Source organism: Rhinatrema bivittatum, chromosome 4 (genome assembly GCF_901001135.1).
Source record: "Rhinatrema bivittatum chromosome 4, aRhiBiv1.1, whole genome shotgun sequence".
Lineage (NCBI taxonomy): Eukaryota > Metazoa > Chordata > Amphibia > Gymnophiona > Rhinatrematidae > Rhinatrema > Rhinatrema bivittatum.
Window position 1 is genome coordinate 19,624,814 of NC_042618.1, and position 25,783 is coordinate 19,650,596.

Below are 25,783 nucleotides of genomic sequence, written 5' to 3' on the forward strand. Positions count from 1 at the left end.
GTGTGAAACTGGCCAGCTTTTTAAAGTTACGCAGAAGACCCTTTGGACTTTTTTTTATTAACTTTTTTTTTTAACCAATTTTAAAGTAGGATCCATGCTATAGAGGTGGGTGTGATGAAGAAATGTCATTTTGGCTCCCCCCCCCCCCCCAAAAAAAAAACCCCATGTGTCTAGAGATACCACTGATTTTCTGTGACCTTAAGCATTAATACAAGAAGGATTAAGGGGCGGCTGCTGGAGAGGCACACACATGCATTAGCCCCCAGGCGCCGGAGACCCTTGGTGCACCACTGGGTGCGAGTCATATGGGGCCGCAAGCGGTGGCAAAGAGGAGTGGAGATTTGGCGGGCCACGAGCAGTGCCCACCCTGCTCGCGACCCAGAAAACCACACAGCCGGTGGGCGTGATCGAGAACGATGTAGGAGTTGGGGCCGAGACCGGGGAGGGGGGGAGTGCAAGGGAGAAAGCTCAACTAGGGCACCTAATCCCCTTGCACCTGCCCTGGATAGCATAAGCAGTCTGTATCCTCCCAGAGGATGGAGACACTCTGGTCTTCTACCAAACTTTATTCTTCACAAGCAAATAACTAAATATGAACAGCTTATTTCCAGGAACATTCACATTCAGCATTTACCTTCAGGACACAGATGGGTCATGAGCTGCCTTCTCCTGGAGATGAACGGTGCCTACCCCTTATTCCTGTTCTCAGGGAACCCACCCACAGAGCTACCTGGTTTCTAACGTTTAAGGTGGAGCAGGCTAAATGCTTAGTCCTGTACTGGTTAAGAAGGTTTTCTTTCAGAGAAAGATATCTCTCTCTCTCATATATATATATATATTTATATTATATTTATTATATTATATTGTCTGTCTGTCTGTCTGTCTTCTATACCGATGTTAGTCGAAACATCACCTCAGTTTACATGGAACAAAAGCAACGGAAATTACAAGTAACAGGGGAAGGGGTACAAAAAACCATAAGGAGAGCAGAGAAGCATAGGAACAAACAACAAGTGAACTATAATGTCATAAGAACAAGGTCATAGTCAAATTCAGGTCATGATCCATCACAATTCAATATTCATCAAGGGTGTTGGAGAAAGGCTTGTTTGAATAGCCAGGTTTTGAGCTGGGCTCTGAATTTGGTGATGCAAGGTTCAAGTCTGAGGTGGGTTGGGAGTGAGTTCCAGTGCATAGGTCCAGCAATGGAGAGCGCCCGATCCCTTGTAGCTGTGAGGTGTGCTTTCTTTAGGGATGGCACATGGAGGGACCCTTTGTTGGTGGTCCTTGTCGGTCGATTCGAGCAGGTAAATTGGAGGGGATCTGCCAGCCAGTTGGAGTGATGGGAATATAAGGCTTTGTGTATAATGGTCAGGGATTTAAAGAGGATGCGGGAGGGAATAGGGAGCCAGTGTAGATCCTTCAGTATAGGGGAAATATGGTCATATTTGTGAGCGTTGGAGAGGGTTCTGGCTACAGTGTTCTGTAGCATTTGGAGGGGCTTTAAGGAGGAGTAGGGTAGGCCAAGAAAGAGGGAGCTACAGTAATCCATCGTGTAGCCAGTGTAGCAGAGAGAGAGAGAGCCCAAGGTTAGAAGGGAAAAAGCAAAATGGACAACAAGAGTGACAGGAGGCCATAAAGGACAGAGAGGAGCCACAGATGAGAGCAGAGAATCAGGAAAGGGGAGCCAAGGGACCTAAAGGGCAGTGGAGAATAAAAGCAACACAAGGGAAGAGACAAAATGAAATAAGGCTCATGCGAGTGGAGAGGGGCACAGGAAAGGGGATGCGAGAATAAAAATGGGGCACAAAGGGTAAGAAGACAGAACAGAGAAGACAATAGATGCAAGGTTGGGAGGAGTTAAAAAAAAAAAAAGGGGGGGTGGGCAGAGACAAAGGACTATGAGGAGGTAAGGGACAGTTGGATGGGAGATACCTGTAACAAGTGTTCTCCACGGAAAGCAGAACAAATCAGCCACACAAGTGAGTGATGCCATCTGACAGTGCTAACATGAAGGGAAAAAAAATGGTTCTCCTAGGTCTGAAACATCAAGAAGTCTTTAAGAGCATGCGGGAAAGTTGCTGCCATCACGCGAGCTTCCCTCAGTTCTTTACAAGCTATGCTTCAGTTTCTCGGAAGTGGGTGGATTTGTTTGACTGATTTGTTCTGCTGTTCACAAAGAATACCCATTACAGGTAAGCAACCTTACTTTCTCCATGGAGAAGCAGCTTCCCAAGCTGAAGGGTTTATTAGATTAGAAGTCTATTTAGTTTTATTTTATTGAATTTTATAAACCACCTGTACAAGCAGGTTTAATTTTAATTAATAAAATCAACATTAGAAAACAGGACAAACAGAAGGCACAGTGAGAAACAATGCCCGGTACGAGGAGAAAAATAAAATACTGTAAAAGCCACGCATTGCTAAAAATATCAAATGCCTGGTTAAAAAACAGGTTTTGATTGCTTTACAAACAGAAAATTCAGTTCTGCTCATGTCAAAAGGGAGGTAATTCCAGAAGAAGGGAGCCTGATATGAGGAGGATTCTCTTATGACATCTAACCTACAGGCCGATACAGTAAGGAGCAGTAGGAAGAGCTGCTTTAGTGCTGGGCGCACCCGCGTTTGCCGCACGCACAGTCCGGCTCACCTACCGCTCGATACTGTATTTAAATAGCTTGCAAATGCAAGCCGCGTCCAAGAAGCGTCCGTGAAGCGTTAGGCCCGCGCAACCCATTTTACTGTATAGGCGCTTTATACAGCGCCTATACAGCATCCTGGGTGTGCTGGTACCTGTCATTTCAAATGACAGGCACCAGGAAGTGGATCCCAACTTTAAGCAAAGAAAACCTAAAATCCCCTCCTCCTGAAGCGACTTGACATGTAAAATATGTGAATAAGTGTAACCAACTTACTTTTTGTTTCTTTTTCAGCCCTCTCAGCCTTCTCTGCCGTCCTCCGGAGGGGGCAGCCAGCGGTGAAAGCGGACGAACGCACGCCCGTAGTGCACGGGCGCTCAAGCCAATGAAAGCACATGGACGGGCGTGCATGACGTACGCCGTATTGTCACGCACGCGCGTTCATATGCTTTCATTGGCTTGAGCGCCCAAATTGACAGGCGCTCAAGCCAATGAAAGGCGTACGTCATGCACGCCCGTCCATGTGTTTTCATTGGCTTGAGCGCCCGTGCACTACGGGCGTGCGTTCGTCCGCTTTCGCCGCTGGCTGCCCCCTCTGGAGGACGGCAGAGAAGGCTGAAAGGGCTGAAAAAGAAACAAAAAGTAAGTTGGTTACACTTATTCACATATTTTACATGTCCAGTCGCTTCGGGAGGAGGGGATTTTAGGTTTTCTTTTGGGGGAAAGTTTGCCGTCTACCCTTACCCCTGCCTTTAAACGCAGGGGTAAGGGTAGGCGATAAATTAGCAGGTTAAACGCGCGGCAAAACTGCAGGTTAAAAAGGCGATAGTCGGGGCGCGCGTTACTGAAGGGGGGGGGGGGGGGGAATAGCTAATCCGATCATTTACATCTCATATACATGCCGCGGGCGGAAGGGAGCGCTAGCTCAATTGCTGGACCTAAATTATGGAATACTCTACCCGTTGAATTAAGCCTGCAAGAAGACTTTTCAGTTTTTAAGAGATGTTTGAATACATGGCTTTTTAAATTAGCATATGAGAGTAATGCTTAAATTAAGGTAGTGTCCTCTGCTCACAGGATGGTATTGAACCTGGAATAATAAATGAAGCCTTTTTCTCATTTTATCTTTCATTCCATTTTTAAACCTATGTATTTTAATATTGTATTTATTATTTTTAACCTTTATTATTCTTTATGGGGCAGATTTTAAAAAAGTATGCGCGCGCGCGAACAAAAGTACGCCGGATTTTGAAAGATACATGCGTAGCAGTGCGTATTTTTTAAAATCCGGGGTCGGCGCGCGCAAGGCTGCGCAAATTCGGCAGGATGCACACACCGAGCCACGCAGCCTGCTCCGTTCCCTCCCTTCCCCTATCTAACCCACCCCCCAGCCCTAACTAAATCCCCCTCCCCTACCTTATTTCGTTGAGTTACGCCTGCCTCTGGCGTAACTTGCGTGCTGTGCCGGTGCACTCGGCCCCGCCTCCGGACCACAGCCACGCCTCCTGCCCCGCCCCCGGACCACCACCATGCCCCTGACACGCCCCTAAGCAAAGCCCCGGGTCTTGCGTGCGCCGGCGGCCTATGCAAAATAGGCACACAAGTGCCCTGCGCGCGTAAATCCGGCAGGATTTACGTGCACAGGACTTCTAAAATCTACCCCTATATATTTTATGATTTTATCTGTTATTATGCTTTTATTTTGTAAACCATTGTGATTGGTCACAGAATGACAGTATATAAATACTACAAATAAAATAAAATAAATAAATGTACAAAATGTATGAGATGCAAAAGAAAGAGCAGAGGTAAAAAAGGCAGAGAAGAGAGAAATGGAGAGACGTTACAGATAAGAGAATGTTGAGATTACTTACCTGATAATCTCGTTTTCCTTAGTGTAGACAGATGGACTCAGAACAAGTGGGTATAGTATGCTCGTGCTAGCAGTTGGAGACAGATCTGACGACAGCACGGGTACATATACCCCCCCACAGGAAGTGAAGCAATTCAGTAATCTTCCTTGCAAAAGCTGTTATGGATATATGTGTACTGACGATCAATAATTAGTGAAACAGGATTCCCCTGACTGATTGATAGTAGCTGGAGACCACCAGCGTTCCCAACCGGAAGGCGTCGACACCTGGCAAAGGGGACGCTCTTATGTAAGAAAATGACATGGCCTACCTTGAATCGGTGAAACCCATGTATACCGGCAGCCGGGCGGGATGCTGAGTCCATCTGTCTACACTAAGGAAAACGAGATTATCAGGTAAGTAATCTCAACATTTCCTAGCGTGTAGCCAGATGGACTCAGAACAAGTGGGATGTACAAATGCTACTCCCGAAGCGGGCAGGAGGCTGCCTGAGGACCGCATAGGACCGCCCTCGCAAATGCTGTGTCCTCCCTGGCCTGGACATCCAGACGATAAAACCTGGAGAAGGTATGGCGGGAGGACCATGTCGCCGCTTTACATATCTCTGCGGGTGACAGCATCCTAGATTCTGCCCAAGATGCTGCTTGGGCTCTGGTAGAATGAGCCTTGACTTGTAGAGGTGGTGACTTCCCGGCCTCTACGTAGGCCGCTCTGATAACTTCTTTAATCCAGTGGGCGATGGTGGGCCGAGAGGCCACTTCTCCTTGTTTCTTCCCGCTGTGAAGGACGAACAGATGGTCCGTCTTTCGTACTGCTTCTGTCATTTCCAAATATCTGGGCAGCAATCTGCTGATGTCGAGATGGCGTAGCAAACGCCCTTCTTCTGATTTCTTCAAACCCGCCGTGGTTGGCAAGGATATGGTTTGGTTGAGGTGAAATTGTGAGACTACCTTAGGCAAGAAGGATGGAACCGTGCGAAGATGGATAGCCTCTGGAGTGATTCTGAGAAAGGGATCACGGCAGGACAGCGCTTGTAGCTCCGAGATGCGGCGTGCTGAACACACAGCCAGCAAGAACACCATCTTCAAAGTTAGAGAATGGAGAGACAGGCCCCGAAGGGGTCTGAAGGTGGCTCCCGTGAGGTTCCACAGGGGCACTGGCCACTTCAGTGGCGGACGAATGTAGAAAGTAGTATTGGAAAACACGCTCAGCGAGCGTGCAGGCTCTCCAAACTGCTTTGGAGACGGAAATTACTGAAGTGCTTCACTTCCTGTGGGGGTATATGTACCTGTGCTGACGTCAGATCCGTCTCCAACTGCTAGCATGAGCACACTATACCCACTTGTTCTGAGTCCATCTGGCTACACTCTAGGAAATCAATGTTAGCGGGAAGGATAGGTCAGCTGGAAAAAGGAGAATCACAGAAGGCAAAGCAAAATGAAAAGAAAATAGAAAAAAAATTCAGAAGTAGGATGATGAAGTTAAGGATAGAAGATAGTATGGTAGGGGAAAAAAGGCAAAGATGTTTCAGTTTCATTCTATATCTGATTATATGGTATTGAATGTTTTTAATGTTCTAGCTATTTTTTAAATTTCTAATTGAATCACATTGTAGAGTTTCTTCTCCAGGTTAGCACAACCCAAGTGGCTGTTCAGAGCCCCAGGACAGCTTTGGGACGTACTACTCTAAGGTGAATTGAAAATATATATCACCATCTTAAAAAAAAAAAAAAAAAAAAAAAGGCTTCTTGCCTCAAAAAGTAGTGATATTATACATTTTGTCAATGAGGAAGTCATGGCTATATCACTAAATATCAAGAGAGAAATACATCTATGGACATGATGTGGTTAGACTTTGGGGTATAGGGTTGATCCAGGAACTTAAGCTGATCAGCATATTTGGGGTTCAGAAGGATTATTCACTGCTATGGAGCTGGTTACAGATGAAGTGTTTAACCCTTCCCTAGATTACTATTACATAAAGATGACCTTAGAAAATTAGAAGAAAATTGAGCTCAGTGTACCTCTCGTCTTTCTTCCAACTATACAAGTATGAATAAAAAATGAAAGTCACAGTTTATTTTATAATTTATTAGAAACAATCAAGTACTTTTCCATTTGATTATTGGATAATTTATAACTTCCTTCCAAAATAAAACAAAATCCCAAAACAAAAGCAATCATTTCAAATGTCTTACTATATCAATCATCACAACTGCAAAGAAAAGTGTTTCCAAATTCATTAGGGTTAAAGAGATCAGAAAAACAGCAGTTTTCAAATATGAGAGCATGAGAGGCACACACAAACAGAAGAGATTCTTGACAAATTTCCATATATAAACATAAATAAGATTGTAAAATTGCATTTTTATCAGCCAAGGCATATATCTATATTAAAAAGATTTTAGTTTCTATATAGAATTGCTAAACAAAAATAATAGACAAATGTATTAGAAAAGGATGATTCCCACCCAATTTCAGACATGGATTGCAAGTATTCTATGCGGAAAGCCACTAAGGCTTGTGTTTTAAGTAGAGTTTAATTTACGCAGCACATCTGTACAGTACTTTGAGCTTTTCAGTTATACATTATTTACATGCCAACTTGCACTCTGTGAAGTGGCTTTGTGCAGAAGGCATTCATTCCAGTGTTTTATAGAGAAGGTACACAACTTTCATGGTGCACACACCCTTTTATTTTTCAGAGAATAAAATCTGCTGGTGTAAGCTGCAGGGCAAGAGGAGGAGGAACTGAAGTGTGCTTAAAATGGACTTCCTCCAACTCAATTTATAATGTTCATCCACTCCGGTGGTCATTGTTTTTATCAACTTAACCCTTTGGTAATGTGCTGGGTAAAAGTGCTCAGCTTGTCCCACCATACAAATATATTTTTTTATTTTTTACATTCTCTCACACAGACTTCGATAAATACTTTAAAGCAGCAACAGCAGTAAAACAAATAAAAAAAAAGAATATTGTTTCTCATATTCTTGGCTGGTTATTTAAATTTGCTGTATGCCATTCTGTAGCCTCTCTTTGTAGGTCTAGAAATACAAAAAAATAAACCTCAGCTGTTAGTAAAATAAATAAGATACCGTCCCCCTTTTACATTATGATTTTAATTTGATTTCCGATGGGAAAAAAATGTTTTCAAATTTTAGAAAGCTTTTCCTACCATGTCACACTGGTCATGATGAATCTAAGCAAATCAAGGTACTGCTGTGCTGACTCTCTTCAGAAGCACTCACAGACATCATATTGATACAAACAGTATAGTACAACCATAACAGCAGAAAAATAGACTTGGAAAAAGATTATCAGATGGGGTGAAAATCTATTACAAAAAAATGCATGAAAACATAAAAAGAGTGAATTAGAAAAGAGTGAAACGGGGAACTAGAACCAAGAAATATTTTGAACGATGTAGACTATGCTGCTGTTTGAAGTAAGGTCTAAGGCTCAGCAAGTTAATTTCCATTATCAGAAAGATCAAAAAAGCTAAACAGCTGAGAACAGGAAATATTCCTTTCAAAAGATTCAAAGGGAAATCATTTGCTTTGGGTGGGGTGATTTCAAGACTAAAAATGGCTCCAGTGTTCAACTTTTACAAATTACCATAAAAAGTATTCTTTGTGTAAGAACATTAAAAAAAAATTCAAACCACAATGCAGGCAGATCAAGCATAACAGATTCCGAATAAGTACATGATGCAGATTTGTTACATTAAAGAAATTCCAAGAGAAATTAAAAAAAAATTACAGTAGTTTAAATTTACACATTATGCAAACCATCCATAATAATTCACACACAACCATACTCAAACCAAACTGTTGGCTGGTCCTGGTTTGAATCTGTGGGTGTAGAGGTGCTTTTAGGATTGACTCCTTTGCTGACTTCCTCCATGCTATCTATTGATCCTGGGGACCTATTTTGGGCTTTGGATGTTACAGCAGTACTTTGTCCTGGGGTTCCTTCCCCCTCAGCATGACTGGGCAAAGCCCTAACAGGAGTAACCAGAGCTACTTCCCCAAAATGTGGTGATCTTGATTTCAATCTGGCAGCTGTATGCTGTACTGGAGAATGTGGCTGTTGTCCTGCAAATGAATAAATCTGTTCCTGCTGTGCACTACCAAGGCCAAAGCTGCTAGTGGAGAGGGTAGCAGGACCAGTAAGCTGCTGAACAGCTGGGGTTCGCTCATCTTTAGGAATAGCCATAGAAAGACGTCTTGCGTCAAATGGTCTGCAGCGAAAGTCAACATCTGGCAAGGAACCTGCTCCCTTTGCAGACTGTGGTCTCTCTCTCAGGATGATATGAGGCCTTGAAGATGTAGAAGGTGGCAAGGTCTGGCTGCCAAGGTCCTTGCCTACTTCAGACTCTGTCCCAGATTTTAGAGGGGCTTCTGGTATGCATACCTCTGGACCACTTGTTCTAAGAAGGTCTGCAGAAGCTAAACTAAATGCTCTACTTAGTGAGCTGCTCTTGCTGCTGGCATCACCGAGTTGCTGAGGGTGCAAATTCTGCCTGGGCTGCATGTGTTTAAGGGAAGCTGTAGAGCTTGACAGAGGCTCTGTCTGACGCAGATTTGGTTTTACGTAGTGTCCTGGTTTACCCAATCTACCATCTCCGGTGCTGAAAGCCAACTTTACAGTTGGTGTAACATAGCTGGTGGGCATTTTTGGAGCTTCTTTTCTACCAGGCTGGATCAACTGGCTTCCAATGGCAGGGGGATCATTCATTTTTCTAAAATAATCACTCAGCAGATCTTCTCTACTGTTGGGAGAATCCTGAAGTGGAAAAAGGATTGAATGAAGTTACTGATCATGGATATTCTAAACAGGAAATTTTATTAATGCACTCACTGATCATTTTCCATTGAAGAATAAACATAAAATAAGTACATATCTTTTTCTCACTCAAAAGTGAAATATTCTAGTTGTTTGGTACTATTGACAGTGTAACGTAAAATACAAACACAACCCAACTTATTTTCAACAGTCAGGTTAACTTGGCAGTTGTCAAAATAAATATAAAATATATGCTTGTGCTAAATAGTATAATCTAGTGCAGAGCTTTCCAAACTTTTCATGTTGGTGACACACTTTTTAGACAAACATAATTTCGGGACACAGTAATTCAGTCTATTAGCAAACCAGAGGTTAAAGGTTAAACGAACAAAATGTATTTCGACAATTTATGTATGTTTCCTTAAATATATACATATTAAAATGTTTCATGACACAACCTATCTTGTGAAAACCTTTTATATTAAAAATATATAATATTCCAAGATTAATGTTATTGTTATAATTTATGAGTAACAATAATAAAACAAAGTTATTGTGTTATTCAATTTACCTCTTTAATGAGATATATGAGCTTGATGGGATGAACACAGCTTTTGAATATTTAGTGATAATAAGAAAGTCCAAAGGGTCTTCTGCGTAATTTTAAAAAGCTGGCCAGTTTCACACTATATAATTATTTGATAGCTTCATTCAACTAATTCTATATGGCTATGAGAGTGAAGTCTGGAATTTATAGGAAGGGACAGAATGTCAATATAAATCCTGCACCTCCAGTTCTGTAATTCTGTGCATCCACTGAAATTCCCCCAAACAATGGAGCTTGAATGTTTCCCTTACAGCTCATCATACTAAAAGATATTTTCAAATTCTGGTGTCACTTCACAGTAACAGCAGCACAAACAGCTTCCCCTGCCAAGCACATTGTGAACTAACACAAAACCTCGCAAAAAAGACACTCAAAATCTATACTGCAATCCCATCATAACATAACAGTAATAACACCAAGGACTCAAACAACAATAACCCTACCTGTGAAAAAGCAAGGGTAAATATTATACTGGGTCCTAGAATACCAATACACCACCTACTGAGGAAACAAAACAAACCCGATTGCTATAGATCCCTATGCTAGCGAATTTCTCATCATGGTCACACACACAGAGCAGAGACAGACCCTCACCAAATACAGAATACAAAATAAAGGAGCACAAATTAGACAAAAACTGAATTGGAAACCCCAAGAAGCCAGACTCTGTGTATTAATAATGGAAAAACAGAACCACCATTCCTCATAAAACAAATAAAATCAAGAAACATAAAGCATCAGTTATAATAGTAAAACCATACTAATAAAAGAATATTTTAAAACTACTGATAAATAGAATTTCTATTCATTAAAATCATATACATTTTTTACAATTTCCCAAACACCAATAAAATATTTCAAAACAGCACATATATCAAATAACACCCAATAATTAAAACTAATAAGGATTTTAAAAAGCCCCTGCTGTCCATACGTGGGAGCTCTTGATTTCCAGTCACCCTGATATTGTCAAGGATTAGGAGGTTATCCTCTCTCTCTCACACATACTTACATTTCCATTCTCTCTCACACATACACTGTCACATACATACACATTCATGCTCTTATACCCACCATAACCTCTTGCTCTCACAGACACTGACACACTCTCAGGCTCTAAGACACTCTCTCTCCCTCCACACCCCGCCCCCCCCCTCCCCACACAAACTCTTACTCCCTTGGATTTTCTCATACACACTCTCTCTGGCTCCCTCACATACACACAAACACACACACCCAGGCAAGTTCCCAAACATTCTCACACAAACACACACACCCAGGCAAGCTCCCAGTCATTCTCACACACTAAACTGACCCCCAGGCAGGCTCCCATTCATTTTCACACCACTCCCTCACCATCCCCCAGGCATGCACACATTCATTCTCACACACACATACACCACACACAGGCCGGCACCTATTCTCACACATACAAACTCCAGGAAGACACCCATACATTCTCATACACAGACACACCCTCAGGCAGGCACACACTAAAGGCAAACCCCCTCTCTTTCTTTTGCTAGCAACCTCGGAGCCTCTCTCATTCCTCTGCTGCCACTGTCACTGATACCGCATGGCTATTGGGGAGGCGCTGATTGCTACTATTGGCACTGAAGCCCATTCTGCTGCCTCCTCTGTGCAGGCCCCGTGGGTTTCCACTTCCTCCATGTTGATCTCGTACATTGTGAAATCAGCATAGAGAAAGTGCTACTCTTGCACATTACCAAAGATTACATGTGCCAATCACTAAAAAGTAATGTATTTCTTTTTTTTTACCTTTGCTGTCTGATCTTAGTTTTCTAATTGGTTGGTCACAGGCTTTTTTGTTCCACCTCCCCTTTCTTATTTTTTTGCCAATTCCTTTCATATTGTCTTTTTTTCTATTTCTTTTCTCTCCATCTATCTTCTTCCCTCAAACATTCAGTCAGGTTCTCATTCTCACATGCTTTCTCTCTCTCACAAACACACAGGCTCTTCACTGTCACAGGCTCTCTCTCATACAATCATTCATACAGACTCTCTCTTGCACATGCTTGTCTGACTCTCACACACCCAGCTCACTCCCACATGCTGTCTTGCTCAAGCACAGGCTCTCACTGTCACATGCTCTCTCTCATACAATCATTCATACACACAGGCTCTCACTGTCACATGCTGTCTCTCTCACACACACACAGGCTCTCTCACATGCTGTCTCTGCAAACATTCAGGTCCTCACTCCCACACACAATCTCTCAACTCACCTCATATACGCACACAATCGCTCAACTCACCTCATACACGCACTCTACAGGCCCTCAGCCTCTCTCTTACCTCTGGGCCTCCTCTTCATGGGTCGATGCAGGATGGGATCTGCAGCGGCCCTGATCTTCTTGGGCCAATCGCGGCGACGGCAGCGGCCCTCATCTTCTCGGGCCGATCTGCGGTGGGGACCCTGCTATCGGGCCTCCTCCTCTTCTCGCCCGCTGCAACAACGCTGCTGCTCCTCTTCTGCACGCGGCTGACGCTCCTCCCCCTTTCTGCCCATGCGGCTCCGGTAATATTTTTCTTCCGGGGCCTCATGGGCAGGAAGGCACGTTTCGACATGACTTTTTTCTTCTTCGGGCCGTGGTGAGGTGAGCTCCACCACGGCCATGCTGATCTTCCTGCTGTGTGTCTCCGGCACACAGCACAGCGATATTACACTGCTCAGCCGCCAGTGGGATGAGCTCCACCGGCGGCTGCATTGGCTCCCACTTGCCGGTGTGTCACGTGCACCGGGCTTGCGCGACACACCGGCAAACTGCAGGCGACACACTAAAGTGTTGCGACACACACTTTGGAAAGCTCTGATCTAGTGGGAGCTCTTGCATCACTATACCATGGCATAAAATGTATCCATATAATGTGCCTATTAGCAAAGAATAAGCCTGAAAAATTACTTTTTTGTCTAGTACAATGAGAGTAAGGACAAAAGTCTTGGGAGGGGAAATATTTGTACACTAGCAAAAATTGCCCAGGTTGTCTGGTTCATAACAGCTATAAATTTTAAAATCGAACAAAGTTGAAAACGATAAATATTGTTTTACTTTAAGTAATTGAAGGAAAGCATGCAGACACTTCGGGAACCTCTCTATAAACTACATTAACATTATATTAGACATCTCTCATTGCTCAAGTGTAGAAAGCACTAAATAGCAATTGTTTCAGAGGAAGATTAAAAAGCACCGGTTCCAATGCAGAGTCCTGGTCCACTGCATTATTTACCATTTAGAGAATTGACCAGTTAGTCTTACTCTGTTTTCTGCTAATGAGGTTGGCAGGCCTGGGACACAAATTTACTTTATTGGGTTTTGGGGTGGGGGGGGGGGGGGGTGGAGATGCAAGGTTGACAGGGTGTCATTTATAATTTCATCAAGGAATCAAAAGAAACGGGCCACAGACCCCTTTACATATATGTTTTTCCCCTTTTACAGATCCGGTTAAGTAGCTAGCTTCCTGGCCATACAAGGCTGGGTAACTAGACTTGCTCAGAAGCAGGTCTAAAGTTATCTGGCTAATCTAGTCGGATATACCCAGTATTTGCCTAGATTAGCCGGATACCTCAGTCCTTCTCTAGAATGCCCCTGAAACGCCCGAAGAATGCTGGGCTGCATAGAGAGAGGAATAACCAGTAAGAAAAAGGAGACAATGCCCTTATGTAGGTGCTTAGTGATGCCTCACCTGGAGTAATGTTTTCAGTTCTAGAGACTGTACCTCAAAAAGGATAGAGACAGGATGGAGGTAGTTCAAAGAAGGGTGACCAAAATGGTGTGGGGTCTTCATAGTAAGACTTATGAGGAGAGGCTGAAGGATCTGAATATATATACCCTGGAAGAGAGGAGGCGCAGGGGAGATATAATACAAACCTTCAGATACCTGAAAGGTATCTGAAGGTTTGTACAATTAGGAGTCACAAAATAAAACTATAGGAGGGACAACTCAGAACCAATGTCAGGAAATATTTCTTCACAGAGAATGGTGGATGCTGGAATGCCCTTCCACAGAAGGGCTGGTGAAATTAACAGTTAATGAATTCAAAAGGTCATGGGACAAACTGTGGATCCCTAAAGGCTTGAAGAAAGGGATGGTGTAACATAAGAAGAACATAAGAAAATGCCATACTGGGTCAGACCAAGGGTCCATCAAGCCCAGCATCCCGTTTCCAACAGTGGCCAATCCAGGCTACAAGTACTTGGCAAGTACCCAAACTTAAGTATATCCCACGCTACTGATGCTAGTAATAGAGTGGCTATTTTCTAAGTCAACTTGATTAATATTAGGTAATGGACTTCTCCTCCAAGAACTTATCCAAACCTTTTTTAAACACAGCTATACTAACTGCACTAACCACATCCTCTGGCAACAAATTCCAGAGTTTAATTGTGCGTTGAGTAAAAAAGAACTTTCTCCGATTAGTTTTAAATGTGCCCCATGCTAACTTCATGGAGTGCCCCCTAGTCTTTCTACTATCCGAAAGAGTAAATAACCGATTCACATCTACCCGTTCTAGACCTCTCATGATTTTAAACACCTCTATCATATCTCCCCTCAGTCGTCTCTTCTCCAAGCTGAAAAGTCCTAACCTCTTTAGTCTTTCCTCATAGGGGAGCTGTTCCATTCCCCTTGTTTTGGTAGCCCTTCTCTGTACCTTCTTCATCGCAATTATATCTTTTTTGAGATGCGGCGACCAGAATTGTACACAGTATTCAAGGTGCGGTCTCACCATGGAGCGATATTAGAGGCATTATGACATTTTCCTTTTTATTCACCATTCCCTTTCTAATAATTCCCAACATTCTGTTTGCTTTTTTGACTGCCGCAGCACACTGAACCGACGATTTCAATGTGTTATCCAGTATGACACCTAGATCTCTTTCTTGGGTTGTAGCACCTAATATGGAACCCAACATTGTGTAATTATAGCATGGTTTATTTTTCCCTATATGCATCACCTTGCACTTATCCACATTAAATTTCATCTGCCATTTGGATGCCCAATTTTCCAGTCTCACAAGGTCTTCCTGCAATTTATCACAATCTGCTTGTGATTTAACTACTCTGAACAATTTTGTGTCGTCTGCAAATTTGATTATCTCACTCGTCGTATTTCTTTCCAGATCATTTATAAATATATTGAAAAGTAAGGGTCCCAATACAGATCCCTGAGGCACTCCACTGTCCACTCCCTTCCACTGAGAAAATTGTCCATTTAATCCTACTCTGTTTCCTGTCTTTTAGCCAGTTTGCAATCCACGAAAGGACATCGCCACCTATCCCATGACTTTTTACTTTTCCTAGAAGCCTCTCATGAGGAACTTTGTCAAAAGCCTTCTGAAAATCCAAGTATTCTATATCTACTGGTTCACCTTTATCCACATGTTTATTAACTCCTTCAAAAAAGTGAAGCAAATTTGTGAGGCAAGTCTTGCCCTGGGTAAAGCTATGCTGACTGTTCCATTAAACCATGTCTTTCTATATGTTCTGTGATTTTGATGTTTAGAACACTTTCCACTATTTTTCCTGGCACTGAAGTCAGGCTAACCGGTCTGTAGTTTCCCGGATCACCCCTGGAGCCCTTTTTAAATATTGGGGTTACATTTGCTATCCTCCAGTCTTCAGGTACAATGGATGATTTTAATGATAGGTTACAAATTTTTACTAATAGTTCTGAAATTTCATTTTTTAGTTCCTTCAGAACTCTGGGGTGTATACCATCCGGTCCAGGTGATTTACTACTCTTCAGTTTGTAAATTAGGCCTACCACATCTTCTAGGTTCACCGTGATTTGATTCAGTCCATCTGAATCATTACCCATGAAAACCTTCTCCATTACGGGTACCTCCCCAACATCCTCTTCAGTAAACACCGAAGCAAATAAATCATTTAATCTTTCCGCGATGGCCTTATCTTCTCTAAGTGCCCATTTAACCCCTCGATCATCTAACGGTCCAACTGACTCCCTCACAGGCTTTTTGCTTCGGATATATTTAAAAAAGTTTACACTGTGAGTTTTTGCCTCTACAGCCAACTTCTTTTCAAATTCTCTCTTAGCCTGTCTTATCAATGTCTTACATTTAACTTGCCAACGTTTATGTTTTATCCTATTTTCTTCTGTTGGATCCTTCTTCCAATTTTTGAATGAAGATCTTTTGGCTAAAATAGCTTCTTTCACCTCCCCTTTTAACCATGCCGGTAATCGTTTTGCCTTCTTTCCACCTTTCTTAATGTGTGGAATATATCGGGACTGTGCTTCTAGAATGGTATTTTTTTTTTTTTTTTTTTTTTTTTTTTTAACAATGACCATGCCTCTTGGACATTTTTTTTTTTACTTTTGTAGCGGCTCCTTTCAGTTTTTTTTTTTTTTTTTTTTTAACAATTTTTCTCATTTTATCAAAGTTTCCCTTTTGAACGTTTAGCACGAGAGCCTTGGATTTGCACACTGTTCCTCTTCCAGTCATTAAATCAAATTTGATCATATTATGATCACTATTGCCAAGTGGCCCCACCACAGTTACCCTCTCTCACCAAGTCCTGTGCTCCACTGAGAATTAGATCTAAAATTGCTCCCTCTCTCGGCGGTTCTTGAACCAATTGCTCCATAAAGCTATCATTTATTCCATCCAGGAACGTTATCTCTCTAGCGTGTCCCGATGATACATTTACCCAGTCATTTCAGTATGGGGGTAACCTGCATGGAACGGAAGTTACTGCCATGGGTAAATTGTGGGGTAGTCTGGACCATACCACCACAATATTAAGTCAGAGGAAGTATAGAAAAGCAGTATTTTTTGTTTTTCTGTACACTTTTTGGGCTCCTCAAAACTTAACGCTAGTTCCAAAGCTGACGTTCATTTTTACTTTTAGAAATTTGCACCTCTGGCGCACATTTTTTTTTTTATCTAGGGGAAATTGATAATAGCCTCATCAACATGCATTTGCATGTGATGAGCGCTATTACCTATGTGCGCGATAGGACATGCATACCTCTGTTTTGCATCGGGGGATATGGACACGTGTCCAAAACACTAGTCCGATTGCGGATTAACCGTGCACTGCAGCCAACGCACGGTATTCATCAGCCCGATTGTGAAAGCCTCACAACTGTCAGTTACAGCGACCAAATGGAAAGTTAAGTATAGACAGCAATACTAAAACTGAACAATCAGTTAGCTATAACTTGTGACTACATCATACTTACACTTTTAAGTTATTACAGAGAACTCCTACATGCAGTTCTGATTACACACTAGAATGTGAGTGGTGATTGCGCTGGCAGTTATAGCATCAATATATTATAGTGACATATAAAATGGAGAGATTACTTACCTGATAATCTCATTTTCCTTAGTGTAGGCAGATGGACTCAGAACGAATGGGTATAGTGTGCTCGTGCTAGCAGTTGGAGACGGATCTGACGTCAGCACGTAGTACATATACCCCTGCAGGAAGTGCAGAAGCTCAGTAATCTTCCTTGCAAAAGCATTATGGATATATGTGTGACTGACCGATTGATTAACTGAACCTGATTAACCTGACCGATTGACAGTAGCTGGAGACCGCCAGTGTTCTCAACCGGAAGGCGTCAACACCCGGCAGGGTGGATGCCCTATGTAAGGAAACATGGCTTACCTTGAAGCGGTGAATCCCCATATATATCGGCAGCCGGGCGGGATGCTGAGTCCATCTGCCTACACTAAGGAAAACGAGATTATCAGGTAAGTAATCTCTCCATTTCCTAGCGTGTAGCAGATGGACTCAGAACGAATGGGATGTCCAAAAGCTACTCCCGGACTGGGTGGGAGGCTGCCCGAGGTCCGTTTAGGATTGCCCTTGCAAATGCTGTGTCCTCCCTGGCCTGGACGTCAAGACGGTAGAATCTGGAGAAGGTATGGATGGAGGACCACGTTGCCGCTCTACATATCTCTGTAGGCGACAGCATCCTAGTTCCTGCCCAGGAGGCCGCTTGTGCTCTGGTAGAGTGGGCCTTGACTCGTAGAGGTGGTGGTTTTCCCGCTTCTACGTAGGCCGCCTTGATAACTTCTTTGATCCAGCGAGCAATAGTCGCCCGTGAGGCCGCTTCTCCTTGCCTCTTCCCACTGTGAAGGACGAACAGGTGGTCCGTCTTTCGTACTGTTTCCGACATTTCCAGGTATCTGGACAGCAGCCTGCTGATGTCGAGATGACGCAGTATTCGACCTGCTTCAGATTTCTTCAACCCTTCCATGGTTGGCAAGGATATGGTTTGGTTGAGGTGGAAGTGTGAGACCACTTTGGGTAAGAAGGAAGGAACCGTGCGAAGATGGATAGCCCCTGGGGTGATTCTGAGAAATGGATTGCGGCAGGACAGCGCTTGTAGCTCTGAGATGCGGCGTGCTGAGCATACGGCCAGCAAGAACACCATCTTCAAGGTTAACAAACGGAGGGACAGGCCTCGGAGGGGTCTGAAGGTGGGTCCCGCTAGGAATTCCAAAACTAGGTTGAGGTTCCACAGGGGCACTGGCCATTTCAGTGGCGGGCGAATGTGTTTGACTCCTTTCAGGAAACGTGAAACGTCTGGGTGTGTGGCAATGCTGTTGCCGTCACACCTGGGGCCGTAGCAGGATAGCGCTGCCACCTGAACTTTGATGGAATTGAGGGACAGACCCTTCTGAAGCCCATCTTGCAGGAAATCCAAAATGATGGGGATTTTAGCGGCATGTGGATTGGTGCTGCGAGTTTCGCACCAGGCTTCAAATACTCTCCAGATCCTTATATAAGTTAGTGATGTGGAGAACTTGCGTGCTCAGAGGAGTATCTATTACCAACCCCGAGTATCCCTTTTTCCTCAGTCGAGCCCTCTCAATGGCCAGACCGTAAGAGAGAATTGAGCTGGATCCTCGTGGAGGATGGGACCTTGTCGCAGAGGGTCCCTGTGAGGGGGCAGGGGTAGAGGATCCCCTGCCAGTAGTCTTCTCATGTCTGCGTACCAGGGTCTTCTTGGCCAGCCCGGGGCCACCAGAAGAACTAGGCCTCTGTGCCGCTGAATCTTGTGTATAATGGCGCCCAGCAGGGGCCATGGGGAAAAGGCATACAGCAGGATCCCCTGAGGCCATGGCTGCACCAGGGCGTCGATCCCGTGGGATAAAGGATCTCGCCTGCGACTGAAGTATCTGGGTACTTGAGCGTGGGACCTGTCCGCTAGTAGGTCCATGCCCGGAGTCCCCCACTGATCCACAATCATCTGGTAGGCCGTAGATGACAGCTGCCATTCCCCCGGGTTTAGGCTTTCTCTGCTGAGGAAGTCTGCCATGGTGTTGTCCTTCCCGGCGATGTGGACGGCGGAGATGTCCTGGAGATTTGCTTCTGCCCAAGCCATCAGGGGGGCTATTTCTAAGGATACCTGTCGGCTTCTGGTTCTGCCCTGTCGGTTGATGTATGCCACCGTGGTGGCATTGTCCGACATCACTCTGACTGCTCTGTTTCGAAGTCTGTGGGCAAATCGCAGGCAGGCTAACCTGACTGCCCGCGCCTCTAGTCGGTTGATGTTCCACCGCCCTTGGGCGGTTAGCTCTTCACAGTGTGCTCCCCAGCCGCTCAGGCTGGCATCTGTAGTGAGCAGGGTCCAGGTTGGGAGGGACATTTTTGACCCCCGGCTCGTGTGGCCGGGCTGCAGCCACCACCGTAACTGATTCCGTACTCTGGCTTGAGCAAGACAGGAATCTGGTATCGTCTGTCTGTACCAGATACCTTCCCTCAGGTTGAGCCTTCAGGTGCTGATGGCCGGCAGCACTTAGATAGGAGTGCACAAACACACACACTCGAGACAAGGACTAAAGAGCACCCAACAAATGAAGGCCTGAACTGCAGAACCAAGACAGGGTACACTAAAATAGAGAAGCTAAGGGAAAGCAAGAACTAAACAAACAAAAACAGAACAAACTAAGACTAGGAGGCCTCAGATTAAAGTCACAAAGGCAAGACACTGACTCAGAGGATGGCTTATAACTGTGAGGCAGAACCAAACATGGCCACCAGCAAGACCTCCAAGACACAGAGCTTGGAAGACTAAGGAGCTGGTATTCAAGATCCACTGAGGGCCCTGCTAGTGGAAGGCAAAATCTGTCCACAGACCCTAACATAAACCCTTTCTAAAAGGGCAGATTTCAGACACCCCTAGAGACCTCTAGGATGCCATACAGAAATGGGTTCAGAAAAAGCAGTACCTCCTTCTAAAAGGGAAGAGTCTACAGCCTTTGGTGGTGGATTCTCCATAGCAGATGCCTGGAGCAGATTCTCTGGAGTGGATGCCTGGAACAGGAGCTGTTTGAATTGGAATCTTCAGAGTGGACTCAGAAATGGCTGGAATCAAACTGTAGAGGCAGCTGGTGCTAGCTTAGCTGGAATGGCCTGGACAGCAGGTGCTGGACTTGCTGGAGCTGTCAAGACAGCAGGCACTGGATTCTTTGGAGCCAGTGCTGAACAGCCAGTGGGCACGGGATTCTTTGTGTGGCAAGCCACACAGACAATACAAACATTAATAGCTAAACAAAGACTAAGTCCAAACTCTGGGTTTTTTGCTAGAAATACATGGTTCTTTCAAGGTTACAAAACTTAGATGTGCTAAATACTTGGACAGGTGAGAATCTAGGTCTGAAAAAAAATCAAACCAGGTTACCTGAGGGCTCAACCTGAGGGAGGGTTGTCTGGTATAGGCAGATGATACTAGATTCCTGTCCTGCTCAAATCAGTCATGCTGTCTTGCCTGTGGGGTCTCTCACCTTAGCTTGCTGCCACAGTGTACTGATGGTGTTCTGACCCCAGGAACTGGAGCAGGCCTGGATACTGGTGAAAACTGGCTGGAGCAGGACAGGAATCTGGTGGGGGTGGAAGGGAAATAGAACCAAAGAGCTAAGAGAAACAGATAAGTATGAGAAAAAAATGTGAAGCTTGCTGGGCAGACTGGATGGGCCGTTTGGTCTTCTTCTGCCGTCATTTCTATGTTTCTATGGTACCTTCTGCTTGTACCAGCTACCTTCCCCTCAGGTTAAGCCCTTAGATGCTGGTGGCCAGCAGGACAGACAGGAGCAGACAGACACACACACTCAGAGTAAGGACTAAAGAGCACCTACAAAAGCAAGACTGACTGCAAAACCAAGGCAGAGTACAGAAAGTCACCCACTAAAATAGACAATGCACAGGGAAAGCAAGACTAGACTAAAACCAAAAACAAGAACAGGACAGAACAAATGAAGATTAGAAAGCTTCAGATTAGGGTCACAAAGGCTAAGATTAAAACATATGTAGGTCCACAACTAGGACCAAGTTAAGGCAGCAGCAAACACTGCTGCTAGCATGCCCTCCAAGCCATAGAGCTTGGAGGACTAAGCAGCTGGTATTCAAGGCCCACTAAGGGGCCCTTGCTGACAAGAAGCAAGAATTGCTCACAGACCCTTACACCTGGTGCTTCAGTGTTGTTGCCGCTTGAGCTGAGCAGTGAGATAGGGGCTAATGGGCCCAGATGCATCATTGGCACCAGAGGTGGATGTTGTGCCAGGTTCTTCTACGCCAACTGTGCCAATCCCTCATGCTCTGATGATGCCAAGTGCACCAAGGTTTAAACTTTGATGGTGCTGACTGTTCCAAGCCCAAGTGTGGCACTGAGAACTCCAGGACAAAGACAGGTGGCCTTTGCTCAGCCGGTGCATCTGAAACCTGTGCCACTTGCAATGTCCATTTCCTGGGCTCCACCCAAGCCAGAGAGTCCAAGGCCTGACATTTCCATGCCCTAGACTCATAGCCCCTGCTGGTCTAAGCCTTAGCTGAGCCTGCAGATGAGGAGTTCAACAGTCCCCAAAGCTTGGTCATCTTGTAGACCCTGTTTTGAGTTCTGGGGAACATCTGGCCACAACTGTAGCAATTGGAGGAGTCATGAAAAGGCTCCAGGCGCCTGTAACATAGGTCATGGTTGTCGGCAACAGACATTTTGTGCCCATAGACCCAGTCCTTGAAGCTGCTGATAATGGACTTCCTGAGCCCAGGCACCACTTCTTGTTTTTGTGTAGTACAGAAAAGTACTGTTGAGGGGCTGTCGAGGTAGCAGGAAGAGGGAAAAGGGGGGGGGGGGGATCCCCACAAATTACTTGGAATATTTTGAAAGAGAGAGGTGAAACAGTATGGATAAAAAAAAATGACTGAGGGGCTCATGAGGCAGCACTCACATTGGAACTACTGCACAAGCTCAATAGTGCAAAAGCTATACTGTGCTCAAGAGAGAGGTCCATTAGGAGCCATCACCCACTGGTTATGGCTAATTCAGTCTGCTATTGACAGAGAAAACAACTTCACAGCACCACTAGCCACATTAGGTCAATACATATGTCCAAGAAAAAAACAAAGGTAGCTGGAAAGAAGTGCTAACTCTAAAAATGGAAGAGCAATGTTACAGTCTTTACTTACACTAGGTGGAGATAACCTGTTGCTTTCGTCCAGGAACTCCTTCAGTGTCACCAATTCACTGCCTGGAGAGGCAGTGCGTAGTCGGGTATGTGATTGGCTCGGCTTATTCCTCTGAGGTGCATCGCAAATGATCAGACCATTTCTAGAAAGGGAGGGTTCCTCTTTGTTGACAACTCCCAATAGCACAGAGCTGGAGCAATGCAGGTAGCTGTCTCTAGTTAAGGCATTTGCATCTCTGCTTGGTACCATTTCTTCACTGTTAAAAATCTCTGATCTACCAGGAAGATGATCTGAAGAACCTAGACCAATTACAGCAGTTTAAAGCTCTCTCTTACTCAAGTAAGGCATTTATTTCACAGTGTAATGGTGCACAAATTTTTGATGCTTAGCATTATTTATGTGGTAAATGCTGTGCTTGTGAAAGATATTAGGTTAATCAAAACAAACAGGATAGCTCAAAATTAACTTTTTCCACACGTGTATAAAGCAGAGTTGCTTTAACAGGTGTTCTCACAGGACAGCAGGATGTTAGTCCTCACATATGGGTGACATCATCAGGATGGAGCCCAATCAAACACTGGTGTCAAAGTTTCCAAAACTTTGACTGGCACCTACTGGGCATGCCCAGCATGGCACCAACCCTTCATCCAGCAGGGGTCCCCCTTCAGTCTCGTATATAGCAATAAGTACGTGCGAAAAATAAAACATTAAAAACGTAAGCAAACCCAACTCCACGGGGTGGTGGGCGCGTTTCGTGAGGACTAACATCCTGCTGTCCAGTGAGAACACCTGTTACTGGTAAGCAACATTTGTTTTCTCACAGGACAAGCAGGATGGTAGTCCTCACATATGGGTGAGTAGTGAGCTGAGGATGCCCAAGCAATGCACCAAATGCACCCAAAGATGTGCAACAGGCACAACAACAGGGGTGGATTTGGGTAGGAGGGCATCCTGAAAACCATGAAGGGGTCGCTGGTAGGATGTTGGGTAGTTAAGCTGAGAATAAGCTGCGTAGAATAGACTGGCCAAAAATGGAATCTTGCCTGCCAGCCTGGAAAATGTCATAATGCCTCTATATCGCTCCATGGTGAGACCGCACCTTGAATATTGTGTACAATTCTGGTCACCGCATCTCAAAAAAGATATAGTTGCGATGGAGAAGGTACAGAGAAGGGCAACCAAAATGATAAAGGGGATGGAACAGCTCTCCTATGAGGAAAGGCTGAAGGGGTTAGGGCTGTTAAGCTTGGAGAAGAGACGGTTGAGGGGTGATATGATAGAGGTGTTTAAGATCATGAGAGGTCTTGAACGAGTAGATGTGAATAGGTTATTTACACTTTTGAATAATAGAAGGACTAGGGGGCATTTCATGAAGTTAGCAAGTAGCACATTTAAGACTAATCGGAGAAAATTCTTTTTCACTGAATGTACAATTAAGCTCTGGAATTTGTTGCCAGAGGATGTGGTTAGTGCAGTTAGTGTAGCTGGGTTCAAAAAAAGTTTGGATAAGTTCTTGGAGGAGAAGTCCATTAACAGCTATTAATCAAGTTTACTTAGGGAATAGACACTGCTATTAATTGCATCAGTAGCATGGAATCTTCTTAGTGTTTGGGTAATTGCCAGGTTCTTGTGGCCTGGTTTGGCCTCTGTTGGAAACAGGATGCTGGGCTTGATGGACCCTTGGTCTGACCCAACATGGCAATTTCTTATGTTCTTAGATCGCAGGAGTGGAGAAGCTCAAACGGAGGTTTCATGAGCCACCCTAAGACCACGTTAAGGTCCCAAGCGGGGGCCGGAGGGCGCAATGGAGGTTTCAAGTGGCGCATGAGAGATTCATGATTCTCATGAATCGTGTGACTAAGGACTGTGTTGAAATAGAGATCTCCCACGCCATTCTGGAAAGCAGCTACCGCACTGACATGCACTCTTATAGAGGAAGGTTTCTGGCCTGATTCTGACAGATGTCAGAGATAGTCCAGAAACTTCACAGTGGAACAAGTGAAGGGGTCTATGGACATGGACATGCACCAGACCGAAAACCTTTTCCACTTAGAATGATAAGAGCGTCTCGTGGAAGGCTTTCATGAAGCTACCAGACCTTGGGATACAGACTTCGTAAGGTTAAGGGGTTGGAGTATTAACCTTTCAACATCCAGGCCATCAGGGATAGGGCCTGGAGGTTGGGATGGCGTAGGCACCAGTCATTCTGAGTTATCAGAAGTTGATCCTCCCCTAGAGGGATGTGCCAGCGAATTGATAGGTCCCGGAGGATTGGGAACCAGACTTGGCGTGGCCAGTGAGAGGCTATCAGAATCATTAAGCCCTTGTCCCTTCGAAACTTCACGAGAGTCTTCGATAAGAGTGGAAGTGGAGGATACGTGTAGAGGAGACCACTGGACCACGAGAGGGCAAAAGCATCCCTCGGCTGTGAGTGGCGGCTGTGAGTGAGGGAGCAGAAGTTCTCTACTTTGCGGTTGTGGATGGATGCAAAGAGGTCTATTTGTGGATACCCCCAACGTTGGAAGATTGTGTACGCTACCGTGGGGTTGAGAGACCATTTGTGCGGATGGAAGGTTTGACTCAACTTGTCCGCTAGAACATTGTCCACGCCCGCCAAGTAGGTCGCTCTGAGGTACATGGAGTGGGAAAGAGCCCACACCCATATCTGTGCAGCTTCCTGACACAGAAGGTAGGATCCCGTTCCCCCTTGCTTGTTGATGTACCACATCGCCACTTGGTTGTCTGTCTGAATCAGGATGGCCTTGTTGGAGAGGCAATCCTGAAAGACTCTGAGGGCATATCTGATTGCCCGAAGCTCCAGGAATTTATCTGATGTTTGGCTTCCTCTGGAGACCAGGTTCCCTGAGTCTGGAGGCCGTCGACATGAGCACCCCAACCTAGGTTGGAGGCGTCCGTTGTCAGAATAATTTGAGGTTCTGGAATTTAAAAGGGAAGGCCTTGAAGAAGATTGGAAAGCTGCATCCACCAGGCCAGCGACAGGCGGAGTTGCTTGGTAACGTGGACAATGCAGGACATTGAATGATAAGCCTGAACCCACTGGGACTTCAGAGTCCATTCCATGACTCATGGTGAGGCGTGCCATTGGCGTGACATGTACAGAGGATGCCATGTGACCCAGCAAAATGAGGAAATGACGAGCTGTTGTGCAATCTCGATACTGGAGGCACTGCACTAGGGACATGAGAGTATGAGCTCGATCCTGAGGGAGAAATGCTTTAGCCTGCACGGTGTCCAGGTCGGCTCCTATGAAGGATAGGGCTTGAGATGGAACTAAGCTGGACTTGGGATAGTTGATCAGAAACCCGAGAGACAGCAATGTATGGAGAGTTAGACGTAAGGAGGCTAGGGTGTCCTTTTGAGTTGGAGCCCTTAGCAGCCAATTTTCGAGATAAGGGTA

General features: G+C 44.8%; 1 protein-coding gene across 3 annotated transcripts in view; it reads right to left on the reverse strand.

Annotated features, from left to right (window-relative positions):
- Nucleotides 1-6,583: 6,583 nt before the first annotated feature.
- Nucleotides 6,584-25,783, reverse strand: part of CCDC88C (coiled-coil domain containing 88C) — a 569,522-nt gene continuing 550,322 nt past the window's right edge. For 2 of the 3 annotated variants that reach the window (XM_029597798.1, XM_029597797.1), the window contains exons 29-30: nucleotides 22,366-22,664; nucleotides 6,584-9,299 (exon numbers count right to left, since the gene is read on the reverse strand). In XM_029597798.1, coding sequence (XP_029453658.1) covers nucleotides 8,316-9,299; nucleotides 22,366-22,664 — 1,283 coding nt within the window. In that variant the 3' untranslated portion in view covers nucleotides 6,584-8,315. The remainder of the gene's footprint in view (nucleotides 9,300-22,365; nucleotides 22,665-25,783) is intronic. The other variant, XM_029597799.1, reaches the window with a different exon arrangement.